At 43.0% G+C, this 16,569-nt stretch overlaps 1 protein-coding gene across 1 annotated transcript in view; it reads right to left on the reverse strand.

The window, feature by feature from the left end:
* SFRP2 (secreted frizzled related protein 2) overlaps positions 1-14,789 on the reverse strand; it is a 155,703-nt gene extending 140,914 nt beyond the window's left edge. The window contains exon 1 of the mRNA XM_009283354.1: positions 14,691-14,789. Within this exon, the coding sequence (XP_009281629.1) occupies positions 14,691-14,789 (99 nt within the window). The remainder of the gene's footprint in view (positions 1-14,690) is intronic.
* Positions 14,790-16,569: the final 1,780 nt, after the last annotated feature.

The raw sequence follows: 16,569 nt of genomic DNA on the forward strand, positions 1-16,569 counted from the left end.
CCTAACATTTTAGGGCTCAGTTCTATTTTTATGTGTTATTCCTGTACACATTCTCAACCTTATAAGCTAAATCTGGCTAGAAAAACTCAGGGGTCATTTTAGACTCCAACAGGCAGACAGAAAATTTGCCATGTTAGAATCGACAATAAGGACTTTGTTTGTGTAAAATTGAGAATTCCCATGGTCAATGACTAGATGTGGGAGGAAGGGGAAAGCAAGGAAATTTTTAAGGCAAGATAGACTGAATGCAAGACTAAGTTTCAAATGTTTCCAAATCTCTGTCACTAGCATCAGTGCACTTAATAGAAATCATGCTAATATGCCAATGTTTTCAATTCAGCTATTATCTTTTCATATTTTATTTGTTTATTTAGTCATGGTGTTAACAATAAAAATATCTCTTCAGCACAGTGCCTTCAGGGATATTAAAGAAAGTTCCTTTGTTATTTCATGCAGCTCCTGAGAATAGCGTACATGTTTTATATAGATGCGGCAGATCAGTAAAAGCATTCCCTCACAAGACATACAAATCCAGCATTTTGCATTTTACACTCATGCAAAGGGATAATAGCAAAAAATGATGAAAGACACAGACCAGCAAGCTAGGAAAAATCCTACAGTCAAGCAATACAAAGAGCCAAATGCTCAAGCCTCTTTTAAATCAGATCTTCCTAACTCATCTTCTAGATCCTGATATGTAACTCACACCAACTTACACTCTTACCTGTTTGGGTGTAAGTCTGGAAGAAAAATGTATACTTCAGCTCTGGATTTCAACCTGCATGCAGAACCCCATGGTTGGCCCAAATGTCTCAAACATGTCTCTGGCCAAGGGTTAAATTTTAATCTGCATTTTAAAGTACATTTGATGGTGAGTGAAAAAACTTGGGGAGAAAAGAAACACTGCTGTAACCACAAGTTTTTTAAAATGTTATCTGTTTCAAACTGCCCTGAATGCTGTGGAGGTGGATTAATCCAGCTGGTGAGGTATGAATATGTTGCATGTGGCTGATCTGCTCATACACTTCAGATAATTCATTATACAATGCTACTGATGTGTGTAAGAAAAAGAAATGGTAAGAAGTTTCTCCAGAGTCTATTATGTACATCTATGTGTAGATGTATACAAGCAAAACATGGATGAACTCAGTGATCGTCAAGATGGCAGCAAGAGAAAGCTTCGTTGTTATGACTGTACAGGATGAAGGGACATTTTTTTCTGAATAAGAAAAGTCTCAGATGATGAATAATTTCTTGAAAGCATACCAGGCTGCTTGTTATACATTTCAGTACTATGAAAGAAGAAAGTTTTGTAAAAAAATCACTCTGCATCTTATTATTATCTGTATCCTGCCAATATATAGGGTAGACAGCTGACCCCTGAGTGGAGAAGAGCACTGAGTGTAAAATTTTTTACAGAAGCTTATGCCTTGAGATAGCATTAGTCTCCTATTTGTCTGGACTGCATCAACATTGCAATGAAAACAAACCAAAGTCTTAAGAGGCCACAAATGCCACATTCTCTCTGCTGTGTTCATGAAACTTTTAATTACAAAATGAGGGAAGCTAGTTAAACGCCATAAAACTGTCGATTGTGTTGGCCTAACACAATTACAGTTGTTGCAGAAACATACCTTTCTGCTAGTTCTTTCCCCTTTCTCTTAGGAATATTGCTCCAAAAACGTAGAAGAACAGAATTTTGAAACTCCACAAAACGCAATTTGCATCACTGGTTTTGTGATGCTGTTGTTAACGGCCAAGATCAATAAACTGTTTAAGTGTGTCGGTATGCTTTGCTGGCTGCACATAGGTATGAAATGAACCCAGTTTCTAGTGTAGCCTTGTGAGCTGGAGAAACCGAGTGTATTGGAAGAACTCCATATCCGCTCACTGGAAAGGTGGGGAATTTATCTCTGAAAGCACACTTACAAATTTGCTAGCTGTTGAATGAGATCAGTACATAAAATGGATCACATTCATTTTTGGTGAGATTATGTCATCCTCAAAAATGGGTTGAACTCTGCATGTCTTGAATTCCAGATCTCTTGGTCCTGTGATTTTTCTGCATTATTTTGCACAGCAGTGTCCACCAGTGAACTCAGCTTCAAGTATGCTAAAACTGTGAGTCTTAAATTCGTAATTCATGAAAATAAAACATTGCAGGAATGTGAAATAAATATGTGTGAATAAAAATATTCCCCAACAGGAACTACATGCATTTTAAGGGAGTTACACCAAGCATGCTTCTGGCCAATTATTTGATACTAACAGTCACTAGAAGCTAAGGAAAGTAACTCATGAAATACTTCTACACAAGTTCTCATAGAAATGTCTGTTATGTTGTATTTCTATGCTGCACAGTTGAGCAAAGAGGGATGCCATGTAGTGTACTGTATTACATATTAGCAAGGCAAGACATTGGCTGTACTAAGCATGGGGAAGGCAAAGCCGCTATTATTTTTGAGTCAGCTAAATACATTTTGATGTTTCTGAAATAAGGTAGCAGGACAAATCCCGAGAAAGCCAGGCACCCGATAAAAAGTGATGCTTGGAATCTAATCCAACAATAATGGCCAAATTTCTACAGGGATAAAAGACAAGGCTCTCACAGGCTACATCTACAGTAGTAAATTAAGCAGTGCCAGGAAACATATCGTTGTAGCCGTCCCTACCTGTTCTCCCAAACAGCTCCTGGGCATTGTGGAGAGAGATTGCTATCTCCACATGGCCCTTGGTGGGCCCATATTTACCAGTATGCATCTTCCATACCTCTTGCTTTAACCACTCCCATAACGACTCTCTCTGTCACTGCAGCAAACAGCTTGATGAAAAAGAGCCTGAGATCTGGAGAAGAGGACCTTCTTAGGGGTTCCTCCAACGTTCGCTGCAGTCTCGTCTCCCAGCCAGTTGCAGGACTGGCCCTGCACTTGGAAATGTGAAATTCTCTGAAACAGAGGGCAAAGAGCTGGCTTTCATCAGTACATCCAGCACTCCCACCCGCTCACCCCACCGTGCTCGGCAGCTTCCTTCAACAGGATTTGCAGGTGCTGAGGCATAAGAGCTGCATGTTTCAATGCAGTAGGAGCGTTACCCACTGAGGCTGTGTCCACTTCCCCAGAAGCACCCAGCAGCCCTGCCCAAGGAGCTGCGAGCAAATAGAAACACTTCAGCCACTCCTATTGTGAGCAGACAGTGCCTATTGCTATTGCCCTCAGTTTCTGGGACGAGTCAACAAGCTGTGCGAGGCCCCAGGACTGCATTCCCCTCAGAGCTCCCAGGCAGGGGGCGGCGCTGGTGCCACCCTCTGCCAGGGGGCCAGAGGACACTGTAGGGAGGCGTAGCTGCTGAGCACTCGGCCACCATCAGTGCAAGGCTAAGGACCGCAGCGCCAGGATGAAACCACCTCCGATTGCTACATCTGGTTCCCTGCTTGCTCGCACACACGCTGAATCACAAGTCACTCCAAGAAGTCAAAAGACAGCACAACAAACAGAGCCAAGAATCAGACCAAATAGGATTGAGATGTCTAAAACCCTTAGTCATACGAGTAGTTCACAAAAGAGTTTCTTTTAACTCCAGCCTCGTACCATCAGTGTTTGCTTGTCAAAATCAGCATCTTTTGTTTTGCTCCACCATATACATTGGCTGTGAGTGGCTTTTTTTTTGCCCTTAAAAACAATCAGCACAAATTGAAGGCATCTCAGGCACTTGCTGAAGTCTAAACAACCATTTAAAGCACATGGGGAGGGGGTAGCTACCTCTGCACCCCCAGCTGAGTTGTGCTGTTCAGTTCTGGCACCTTCCCAAGCACAGAAACACCAAACGCAGCTGAAAGGCCCCACTGGGCTAAAAACCAACCAAAACCACTACCAAATTCCTGTCCATACAGATTTGTCTTGCCGGGCTCCACTGGTTTCTTTTCAGGTTTAATCACAACTGTAAAGACTATCTGTTTACCCAGCTAAAAACTTAAGTAATGAACAGGATGTGCTTAATGACATGGGTGTGGGTTGTTCGCTCAGGACACGTGGTTTTCAGTAAAGGCCATTGGGGTTCTGGGTTAGTCATACGAGTAGTTCACAAAAGAGTTTCTTTTAACTCCAGCCTCGTACCATCAGTGTTTGCTTGTCAAAATCAGCATCTTTTGTTTTGCTCCACCATATACATTGGCTGTGAGTGGCTTTTTTTTGCCCTTAAAAACACAATCAGCAAATTGAAGGCATCTCAGGCACTTGCTGAAGTCTAAACAACCATTTAAAGCACATGGGGAGGGGGTAGCTACCTCTGCACCCCCAGCTGAGTTGTGCTGTTCAGTTCTGGCACCTTCCCAAGCACAGAAACACCAAACGCAGCTGAAAGGCCCCACTGGGCTAAAAACCAACCAAAACCACTACCAAATTCCTGTCCATACAGATTTGTCTTGCCGGGCTCCACTGGTTTCTTTTCAGGTTTAATCACAACTGTAAAGACTATCTGTTTACCCAGCTAAAAACTTAAGTAATGAACAGGATGTGCTTAATGACATGGGTGTGGGTTGTTCGCTCAGGACACGTGGTTTTCAGTAAAGGCCATTGGGTTTCTGGGTTTTTCACAGCCCAGGGGCAAGTCAGTGTGCTAGGCAAAATGTTAAAATCCCAGAGCCCAATTACACAACTAAATACACAGTTAGCGACATCCAGCGAAGGAAGCCCAGCTCAGCGATTCCTACACCAGCCCCGGGTTTTACAAAATTATTGCCCTCAGACAGGACACAGCTGGGTGCACACAATCCCCTTTCATCCCCTTGTCATAGGGCAGTAGCTGGATCTCCTCAAGCTTTGATGGAGGCTGCCTGCAGGAGTGGCCTGTGGGCAGTGCTGGAGGGACCTCCGGTGAGCCCCGGGGTGGGGACAGTCAGAAGCCACCTGGACCTGTCCTCAGGGCATGCTCAGCCTGAGCATCACAGCTGCGCGGTCAACCTCTGCCAAACCTCAGTGCGCTGTCCCCAGCGCGACACTGAAAGTGGAGTAAAACCAGTCACATCACAAAGTCCAGTAAAATCACGTGGGAATCAAACGCTGTTTTTTTATTCCCCTTTAAAAGTACTTCAAGGTCAAGCCTCTTCCATGTCCTTTTTTCAGTCAGACCTAACAGGCCCTTTCCTAAAATCAGATTGATTTTTTTTTCCTAGGAATTATATATTTAGATATAAATATATATGTACATCCACATATATATACACATATCTTTCATATTTGACAGTTAGATTGACAGCTATAAATAGTTGCATTTAATTAAGGTGGTACTCCCAATCTCCTGGCTCTTCACATCTGCACCTGCTTCACACTGTTTATGTTCTGGGTATATTCACAATCCTCAGGTGAGATTCTGCAGGTCACGGTGCTTGTTTTCACGTTTCTCCGGTCTCACTGACAGTGCCTACACATTGAGGTTCACAGGACCTTTCGCTCTGGGAACACAGGTAAATTCTGTTGGGTTTTCTTCAAGGTCCATGTTTCTTTGTCATCTGAAATTCATCACTGGCTTCATATCTAAAATATCATTTGAATGTGCAGTTTATTTCTACTGAATCCAAGCTTGCCACAGCTGAAGGCCCATGAAACCCCTGTTAAATCACGGCTTACCTGCTGTTCTGTTTTTCCAATGGTACGACACAGAAAAGAAGTACGTATGGCAAAGTACCCACTGCAGCAGGCAGCAACGTGAGGCTTGCTGTAGTATTTTAGTGGTGAATCTTGGGGCCAGCCCATCATCATGTAAATCCACACTCCTTTGTTGGTGCTGTTTTGTAGGAACCTGGTACCATTAGTGTCTCCCCAAGTCCAACAAAACAGCTCATCAGTGGGGAAACCACCAGCCCTGCTTTGCAAGTGAAAGGCTCATCAGGAAGTCTTTCAATATCAGCAGGCTATTTAAAAATGGAATTTGTGGCACTCTGCAAGAGACTTCTGTAATTTCAATTAGGCTTTCTTTGGCATGGGCTATCTGAGAAAAGAACAGTTTTGGAAAATAAAGGCTTTATCTACTTATTAGCAAGTCAATAAAAGCCATGAAGACTCCAAACTTCTGCTTTGGCTTTGTGTGGTTAACAGGCCAAACAACCTAGCTTCATTTGAAACTGGTTTCAAATTACTTGCAGATGGCTGGATGTAGATGAAAGACTGCATAAAGGTGTTCCTTATTCTATTCTCTACTCCCTAGACTATTGGGCTATGTGCTGACACTTGGATGCTTGTTTTACAATATCATTTGACATGTGGGATTTATGTGTCAAAATTTCATTTAAAGCCAAGAAAATGTCAACTAGCAAGTACAGAGAAGCAGCAAGAGACTGTGCTTTTCAAGACAGAAGTCAGTGAGTCGGACACTGCCAAGTCTTAACCCTGTACCAAGCACACGCAGACAAGAATTTGACCCAACTGCCAGCAAACTAAGATTCCTTTGGTGTGTTCTGCTGAAATTCCATTACTGCCTTTATCATTAAGAAAATAATGTAATAAAATGAGACCTTTTCCCTGAATGCATTAATAAAGATAACTTGTTGGTCAAGCTCCAAAACCACTGGAGCCACATTTAATTTACTGCTTTTATGGATTTAGGATTTGGTTTGCTGCTATGTTCAGTCCACTGCAACAATATAATGGGAAATTGTAATGGCATATTTAAAAGAAAGGGTTCATAATCTATCACTGAAGCTTTAAAATGTCTTGTGCAAACATCCACAATTAAATGCTACCAAAAATGGGCATTTCACAGGGTTTCACCACAGCTCACCAAAGGGGAAAGGGGGAAGATCCAAATAATCATCAGCATAGCTTTTTGTGCTAGTCACCTTAAAACAGTTTGGGGAAGAGAACTGCTAAAACAGCTTTTAAGGGCTTGCAACCCCATTCTGCTGCTCCTCATATTAAGAGTGTTTGTGCGTTACTTCATAAAATATCAGATGGCATACCGCTTTATTTCCAATCAATAAAAATAATAATGAGTTATGTGAAGGTCTTTCTGATATCTTAGGACTAGTTGTTCAGAAAGGCACTGGTCTTTTGTCCATGCCTAGTTCGGTCGGTGGAGACTTGGCCACACCAACACATAAAGCATTGAGAAAACCAGAGCACCTGTGGAGCGCAGGACCAAGGGCCTGCCACATCATGACAGGGATAAAGGTGGTACGAAAGACCCATATCCCATCAATCTCTGCATAAGAAAAGCGCTGCTTCTTAAAGGCCTGACTCTGCAGCCTCCCGCGTTGAGCAGAAACTACTCCAACAGCTGCATTCACTTGGATTTGCTGTTGCCTTGCAATGTGGGAAAAATGGGGAACTGAGTATTGGCCTGTTTGAAACGTCCCTTACCTGTAAAGGAGTTCATTCTTCAGAGTGAGGTTTTAAGGTAAAATGCCAGTCTGAAGGATTAGACATAAACAGGCACGGCTTCGGCTCACAGGCAGAAGATGGGCTCAAGCTATCCTCCAAATGCCACGTGCATTTCTTCCCTCCTCCTCCTGGGGCAGCCAGAGCCTCTTCTTTCTCCTGCTCCGGCTTTAGGAGATGACAGCCGGAGCTCACTCTCCGCAATGCTGAGCAGGTTCCTGCTCGCATGGCCATGACGTGATCCAGCCCTGGGTGAAAACAAATAAAAGCTCCTGACAGAGAGCAAACCCCAAACCCACTCAGTTCCTTTGAATTTATTTTAAGATTGTGGGTTTCAGTAGAGAATGTCTGACAAATCCTTTCAAATTGTCCTAGGAAACGTGCCCATCTCTTCATTTTGGGAAAGGGAGGAAGGAATTTGCCATCTTAATTTTACCATCAGGATTGATTAAATGCTTTGTAGGTCGTGCTGGAAAAAGGCATTCTTCAACCTAGGCAACAAAAAAAATCTTATTTAGAAAATGTAGCTTGTACAGAGTCTTGCTCTAGCTGTAGAATTAAACAAACACATTGTTTTTTATTTGCATTCAGGAGTTTCCATTTGTGCAGCTTTTGCCAGAACACTGAAGAGGTCTGTGATGTGTAATTTACTGCTCAGTGATTTTAAAGATGAATGTTTGGATTCTCATTGATATTTGATTTTTATTGCTCATTTTGTTACTGGGGAGGTTTCCACATGTAGCTTTATATAAACTCGGTCTGGTTTCTTGTTCTGTCCTCAGGATATAGCATGTCTTGCTTTGCTAAGAGTTTGGAAACAAATGTTCTGGGATTTTTTGGATTGGTTTGCTTTTCTTCCTCTCTACAGTTCATGCTTATACTTTCTATTAATTCCTTGCTGAAGATAATTTCTTTATTGTCGGGATTTCTGTCAGTGGTTTTGGGACTCCTCATCCTTGCAGACCTGGCAAGCCAGGCTCCCCGCAGCGGCCACACTTCTGCATGTCCTAAAACCTACCTGAAGCCTGCAGGCTTGTGTCTCTGTCATGGGCCCACTGCGGCCAGCAAGAAGTGGGTGAGACCCTGAACACCCTGATCCCACCAGGGCCCTTTCTGCCAGCTCAGCTTTATCACCATACAGATGCTGTAAGGTCCACCCCAAACAAAGCAGCTTTTAGGAAACTCTAAGAGACGGAAATCCAAAAATTGTCCTGAGAGACCTAAAGTGGGGCTTGGATCAAGTTTAGAAGGTTAAATCCAAAATATTGATCCTGACAGCTCATGCTCAGCAAGCAGCTGACCTACCTGGGAGTTTCAGGACCTGGACACCCCATCGATAAGGGTTGAGCATGGTCCTCCTGCCCACACCAGGAGCTGCCCTAAGCCTTGGCAGCTCATCAAGCTTAAGCTGAGTCAAGGCCCACTAACGAGACTCCCTTAGAGGGTCACTCCAGTAGATACCCAAGGGCATGCCTAATAGGTGTTGTCAGAATAGGACTTTTCACAAAATACAGCAGCAATGCTCTTGGAAGGTGGACAAGGGGAGGCGATACCCCTTTGCATGACAGCCGAGCGGCTGTAATGCTCTGCCAAGGAGCAAGCAAATCCACCTCATTTCCTCCTCCCCACGGAGGGGTTACGGCTCACCAGGTTCCCCTGATTGTGTTTCACCTGGGCGCCTAATCAGACAAACCATTCATGAAATTAAGAGCTGACTGAGCAATATTTCAAAGCCTGCAAGTCTACATACAGTAGAAGTTGTTTTAAAATTACTTGCCAAATTAGCTCAAGCAAGCCAGAAGCACTAACTCCTAGCCAAAGCCCTCAGTGCAAGTTTGAAAGCTGAAATAAAACTTTTAGGGCTCTTGAAAGAACATGAGATGAGGGAAATGGCATTCACATTTATTACAGAAATGTAATTCATAATCCCAGCAGTGGGAATGCTAATAACTTTTGATTGATTACAGTGAATTAAGCAAAAAGATCTCTGGACCTGAGGACACTACAAAGAGCAAATGAAACATCCTGTAATCATAGCTATGACTCAGGAAAGCAGTTAGGTATATGCCCTGCCTTAAGTACCTGCTTAAGTGCTCTGCTGCATAGGGTTGTGCTTAAGTCAATGAGTTTTTTTCCTGTAATAACCTTTGACTTGCCTCGTTCTTAGTGAATCCATTCTGTTTCTGCTTCATTTGATTTTTAAGAAAAATAGTTTTCCAGAAATGGCTAAAAACATTTTCAAAGAGTTATCACTAATGATTCTTATCTGACATTAATAAAGCTTACAAGAATTGTCACTAAAAATTAACACTGACTTCAGTATGTCTATCATCCCATACGAAAAGTATGTCTTCCAACACAACACCTCTGAACACCTCTCTTGACACTAGGTATTTTCACCCAACAGTGACCTCTAGTTAATTTTTGCCCTGCCTCTTCCTCACATTGGCTTGTAGTGTGGAAACGCTGTGGCAGGCAGAAGTACCTGTCTTGTTCTGTGGGTATTCCACCACGGCGTATGAACCACCTCCTATTTGTTGCTCTGTTTATAGAAAGGGAGGTTTATTTACTGTCACGCACATGCAAATAGCACCAAGGGCCAAAAACAAAATCAAAAATAGTCTAAGTTACAATGCAATCGCATTGCATCCCTCACTGATCCTTCTCATGAGTACCTGGTGCAGTGCACACGGTCCTTTAGGCCATCAATCCCGCAAAGCACTTAAGCACTCCCCAACTTTAAGCATATGATTAGTCCCATCAATGTCTATCACAAATAATATGCTTCCTCTCACTGCCTCTGCAGTGGATAGGGGAGAGGAGAGATCAGATTTTACCAGATCCATGTATATTTGGAATAATAGGTAAAATAGTATCTTATGTCCACATGTTGCGCAGTTTTCTATCATTGATAAACTCTTTAATTCCTAGAAACAGTTAATTAGGCAATAAGCATATTCCTCTCTGAGAACTAGATGCTCGCGAGGCCTGAGGTTTTAAACCTCCTTCAGTCAGTCTTGTACAAGAAATACAGCGATTTTTAATTTAATGGGAAAACGCCTAAGTAGATTTTCCTTAAAGTTTCACATATGAGAAGTACGTGTCATTGCTCTTTTGGAGGGAAGGACTTCTAAACACCTGCAACTAAAGTTTTCAAAACAAAGAGCCATGCGGAAACATAAGCAGAGTGGTTTCAGCGTCATTTCCCCGGGCATCAGCAGTAAAGCAAATTGTGAACATTCAGATAACTAAAAGTTTTGCATTAATGTATCATGACTCCTGTAAATTTCTCCTAGGAATAAGCATGTTTTCAGATTAAGAACTGGTAATTTATCTCTACTGGCTGCTCCAGTGTTGTTGCTTCAGCTACACCCCTACCCTGAGGATCACAACAGGGGGTGATTGCCTGCATCTGACAGCTCCCCTCAAATAACTAAAAAAAACCAACAACAAACAAACAGAAAAGGGGGCGGGGAAAGAGAAAAAGGAATACAATTGCTAAAACACGGGCTGTACTCAGAAATTGCTTTTTCTCCCAAGCAATATACATTGGAATCTCAAGTAAATGGAGTGTATAATTCTTTGTGAAATGGACACAGAGCTAACACAGAAGCAAATACTCAGAAACACAAAACGGCACATGCACACATAGGCATATATCTGTGTCTGTGTTTTACTCAGACACACACAGAAACTGTGATTCCTTTTATCCAGTTAATTGTATGTCTTTCCCTAACATCTTACTTTCTGTACTTTCAAAGCCTTATTTTTTAATTAAAAACACTTAATTTTTTAATTTTTTTTTTAACGACAAAGCCACAGCAGACTTGTGGTAGGCTGCTGGAGTGCAATTACCCAATTCCACAGCACCAGTCCTTTTTCTTTTTGGATGGTAGTCACAGACTCCAGATGCCAATGTACTGAGGCTAATTTTTTCCATCAGCAACATCTAGCTATTTGGCAGGCTGCTCTAGCATTTTTGCTGGCTGCCTCACAGCGGTTAAATGGCAGTGCTCTCCATATATTGCCTGGGAAACTGATTTACCTGGGTGGTATTTTAATCAATGTTTTGCCTTACCCATACATTTTATGCAACAGCTTCCTACTAATAAACATGCCTGTGAATTATCTTCTCATTAGATTTCCACAAAGATGTATTTTTATTTGTAGTCAGAGTCCTGTGCTTAAATGTTCTTTTGCTATTCACAGGCTTCTGTGGTCACAAATCCAGGGTACAAGGATTCCTGCAGCCCTAGGTTGAAAGGCAGTGGATACCATGCAAATAATTCTCCTCAATTCACCAGCCAAACTGAGAGAGAGAGAGAGGAAACGGTTTCAGACTGATCCCAATTTCAAATTCCATTTGTTTGTTTCATCAGCAGAATACTTCCCTTCTCAGTGTTATTTCCAGTTGACTAAAATGTTCTATATGATTCAAAACTTTAGAACAAACTAATTTCCAGGTGAAAAACTAATAAAAATCTAATTTTTTCTAATTTGCTTAGCAAATGTTGAAAAAAGTGTTCTTTTTGTTTTTCTTTTTTTTTCCTGACCAGAAGCGTTCATGAAATTTTATATGAGTTTACAAGTAAATTTACTTGCCTTGAAGCTTCATTTTCTATCTAAAACAGGTCATTAACTTCATATTATACCATAAAGCTGATATAAAAAGAAAAGATTGGTGCTAACTTCATATATATATGTAAACACACATATATACATATACATATATGTATGCTATTAGGTGCCCAACACCCATAGTTTACTTGAAAATATATAATGCCTAAGCTGACTGACATAAAATTGGACCTCAGTAAAGGCAAGTAGAGGGCACGGTTCCATCGAGACAGGGGGAAGGCTGCAAGGAGAGTCAAGTCTCAGTGCCCACGTGGCACTAGATGAACGGGACAGACCTGTACCTAGGGTTGCTTAGGTTAGATACCAAGAAAAAAGTTCTCACAACATAGCTCGTTAAACGCTGTCCCAAGCCTGCCTGTGTAGGATGGAGATACTCAAGATCAGACCTGAGAAGGGCCTGTTGGAAAAGGTTTGGGTATGGCTGATGCTGCAGGACGACAGGGAGAGCATCTGGGTGGTCCATGAGCCCACACTCCACTCCCAGCTCCGTGAGCCTGGGACTCCAGGCTTGCTCTTCTGGCTGTCCTCACCTCTTTCTTTCACCGGAATTTGCCTCCCTTGCAAGTGAGAGACGACAGGCCATTGCTTACATCCCCTACAATCAAAACATCAGGCGCTTTCCAGGGAATGACGAACGGTAGTCTCTCCTCGCAGGAAGCCAACGATGTGCTGCTGTTCAGCAGAAATGCTGGACGTCTTTCCCTGTGAGCTGAGTCATGATGATTAAGCCTTCTGCTGGTTTGTATATTAAACCTTCGCATTTTAATTAGGGGTTCAGGAGGAGGTTTGTTTTCTTTGGAAGGGGAAGGATGTCATTTTCATTTTTTCCCCTCGGCGCTGCCTCCTTTCGAGAAAGTCCCCCCATGGAGCTGAAGCGTGGATAATTTGCTTTTGCGTCAGGAAAAGCATTGTCTATGGAGCGTGTACTCCAGAGGACAAAGCGTCTCTTGGCTGCAGGGTGCGTGCTTCAGGGCAGGCGGATAGCCATGGGGCAGCAGGCGGCTCTCCCCACCACCCGTGATGGGAAGTGCTGCCCTTTTGACTGCCTGTGCACTGCTCCGAGCAAACAGGAGGTCTCCAAACTGTCCCTGCAGAAGCAGGTATCTCTGTGCATCTGTGCCGTGAGGGTGCACAAAGTGTCAGGGAAAAGCATCAGTGACCTGGTGTTAACGTGCACTCACCCCTCCGCGTCCCTCCAGAGCAATGGCACTGCTGGGTTGGCTTTATGCTCTGTGATGGGCTTTTTCCTTATGAGAAACAGGTTCTTCATGCCGGGACTTTTCCTCCTGTGCATTTTTTCTGCAGTCCCAGCTGGTTTCAGTGCTGTCAGAGCCTTCACAAAAGCTGTGCCTGCCTCCCCTGGTGGGGGTGACAAGCCACACGAATGACCACAAGAACATTTTGTCTCATTCCCGTGCCTGGAGCCTTTCTCCGCCCCACCCCAAACCACAGCCTTACGCAGAGCTGGAGAATGGACGTGAAGCATTAAAACACATTTTGCTCTGTGCCAGTGAAAAAAAGTAACAAGCAATCATTTTTTTGTAGAAAGTAGCAAACAATCATTTTTTTTGTAGGACTGAGTGCATCAGGATGACAAGAAATACCTCCTGAGCTTTCTCTTAAGCAAGATTTCATATCCATCCCCAACATGGTAGCGTACGATGTCCATCTCCTCACCAACGTACCATAGTAGGAAATAAGCTGATGACTGGAACAATCCGTAATTTTTATCTTAAATTAATGGAGGGCAGGTCCTCCTTAGGATGAATTGAAAAGTTTCCCTCTTGCCTTCACCGGTGATTTAATTTAATGTGCTGGACTGTGCCCGAGTGTTGCCAAACCACCTGCAGGTTGGTGCCTCCTTGCTGCAGCTGGAGCCACTGGGGAAGAGCTGGCAGTGCCAGGGCTCCCACTGGAAAACCAGGACAGCTGGTCCCTCCCTTTATCAGTTTCACAAGGAGCCTGCCACCAGCTTTAGGCACCTACATGCTCCTGTAAATCTGGCTCCACTGCCAAATACAGTGGGCTGAAAACCGCATCATTTCTTCCTTAACAGCAGAACTTAAGAAACCTCATCCCTGTGTCAAATGTGATATTGCAAAATTCTGTATCGTTTATGAGGAATTATATATCACTCACAGCCTGACCTCCAGGGCTACTTAGCAATATCAATTTCCATTTAACTCAGGTGGGTCACCTCATTCTCCAATGCCTTTGGTGCAGTTATATTGTCTTACAAAAGATAAATTTACAGATGGAGACCCAAGGGTTAAATGGTGTAGGGTATGAGGCCAAGATAAACCAACTGAGGCCTAAAGAAGTCATGGTTTGATGTCAGCTATTACCTCGCGCTGGCATTCTTGGGTTATTCAGAATGTAAGCAAGCTGCACACGCATGCTCTGTTGATAATGCTATTTGTCCCACGAAGTGCTTCTCCTTGGCCAGTGACAATTCAGATCCTGGGACATAAATCCCAATGCTATTTTATCACCGAGTGCTGCCACGCAGAAGATAAAACTCGTTACTCTCCCCGTTTTGCTGTCAGCCCTTTCTCCCCCAGGAGCTTGTCACATGCCATTCACAGATTACACAGCTTTCATCCACCCAGCAGTGGACGCCTGCCTGCCGTGATTTCGCACGCTCACGGCTGTAGGTCACAGGGAAGACTCAACGCCATTCACCCCGCTGATGCAGCCGACTGTTGCCCCGTTGCAAAGCCCGCTGGCGGGCCGCCAGGAATAGGAAGATCCAGCGCTTACAGTGAGCAGCAACACCGACATTGCGATGCTATTGTGTAATTTTCAAACTTGAGGCTGCAGCTTCTCATCTCCTTAGCCAGTAACAATTTGACAACTTCGTGCCTTCGTACCAGCTGGGCTCCAACACCACAGGGCTTCACCTTTCCAAGAGCGGCAGCAGGGGAAAGGAAATACGAAGAAATCGGAGAGAGCAGTGTGACAGGCGGAGGGCTTTGCTCAAGGGTGGCAGCACCTCATCCTAATGCCATTCACCCCGCTGATGCAGCCGACTGTTGCCCCGTTGCAAAGCCCGCTGGCGATAGGCTGCAGCTTCCCAGATTCCTGTAAGATCAGGCTCCGAAAAGGAGAGACCAGATGAAGATCTGTAAGTGAGGGAGAGAAATCAATTACCATGATTGATGGGTTGTAGCAGTTAGAGGTTAAGGAAAGAAAAACAGCCAGCGAGCTCTCCTACAGCACGCAGCAATTGTACATGTGAAGCAGCTGTAGTTCCCCTTTGGGAGGTGTTTCCAGCCATGTGGAGCACCCATGGCCAGCAGAGCCAATGTCCACCACCAGCCAAGCACGGTGCCAGGAGCAGTAACGAGGACAAGCTCAGGAGCATCTCCTGGCCAACTCGCAAGCTTCTGAAAATACGGCCTTGAAGAGATGGCACTGGTTTTCATCTACTTGCATGGATTGAAGCTTAGAAAGTAGCCATCCATCAGCAAGGAAAAGCAGTGGTGAAGAAAAGATTTTTTTTCCCCTTTGATAAATCTGCTGATTTTCTAAAGAATTTTTTTTCATTATTTTTATAAACAAAAGTGGGCAAAATTAAAAAATAATAGCACTGGGTATATCACACCTTAGATGTTCAACATGAGAGGCTCTGACAGTGTCAGGTCTTCAGAAAGCATCAAGCAGTAACCTTCTGAAAAAGAATCCTTTCTAAAGTTATTCGGTATAGTTATCCAAGAAATTTGACCCCTAAAATAACAGTTTATTTTTAAAAATGTTTCTATAACCTGGGAATCATTCAACGATAATTTTGACATAGCAATTAATTAACCAATCAAATTCTGCTGGATATTTGTTCATATAGTCATTGATGAGACCATTACTTTCTTACCTCTTATTAAGCTAATGTTAATATTCAATTGCTTGCATAAAAGAGGTTTAACTACTGTTTTAGGTTTAAAATAGTTTGGTTTTATATTCAAAAGCCCTGCTTATCTCCTGTACTTTCTGTCCTGCAGAAGATTTGAAACACAGCACTTTTTCAATATCAAGGAAAATACTGTATCTGAGGTGGTTTCTCAGTGCTCAGTAAGAAAACCAGGCCTTGCCAGATATGAATAGTGGCCATGTGTTAGATGATGGAGATTCAATGTGCTCGTTTAATTTGCAATCATACACAAACTTAACAGTAAACAATCTCAGCAAATAATGATCAAGTGATGTAGAGCATTTTTTACTAGGGACAACGAGTATGGAGGTCAAGATGAATACATTGCTTCAATTTCACGGACAATGTGAATTAGAAACAGGCTGCATACATTCTGTTTTAACTTGGAGAATAAAATATTTTCATTGTCTAAAAACTAGATTTATTTTCAATAACACCCAAAAGCTATTTTTCTTCCTCCTAGTGATTTTCCCAAAATTTTCACATGTAGGGAGTAGCTGTCTTAAATATGGCCAATTAATTTTGTTACTTAGCTGGCTGTGAGACAGCAAACAATAACTTTCTTGCTATTAATTGATAGCTGGAGAAAAGATGCAATGGATCACCTCAGACAGCTCAGATCAATCTTTTCGTGTT

This window comes from Aptenodytes forsteri, unplaced genomic scaffold (genome assembly GCF_000699145.1).
Source record: "Aptenodytes forsteri isolate BGI_AS27 unplaced genomic scaffold, ASM69914v1 Scaffold6, whole genome shotgun sequence".
Taxonomy (NCBI): Eukaryota; Metazoa; Chordata; class Aves; order Sphenisciformes; family Spheniscidae; genus Aptenodytes; species Aptenodytes forsteri.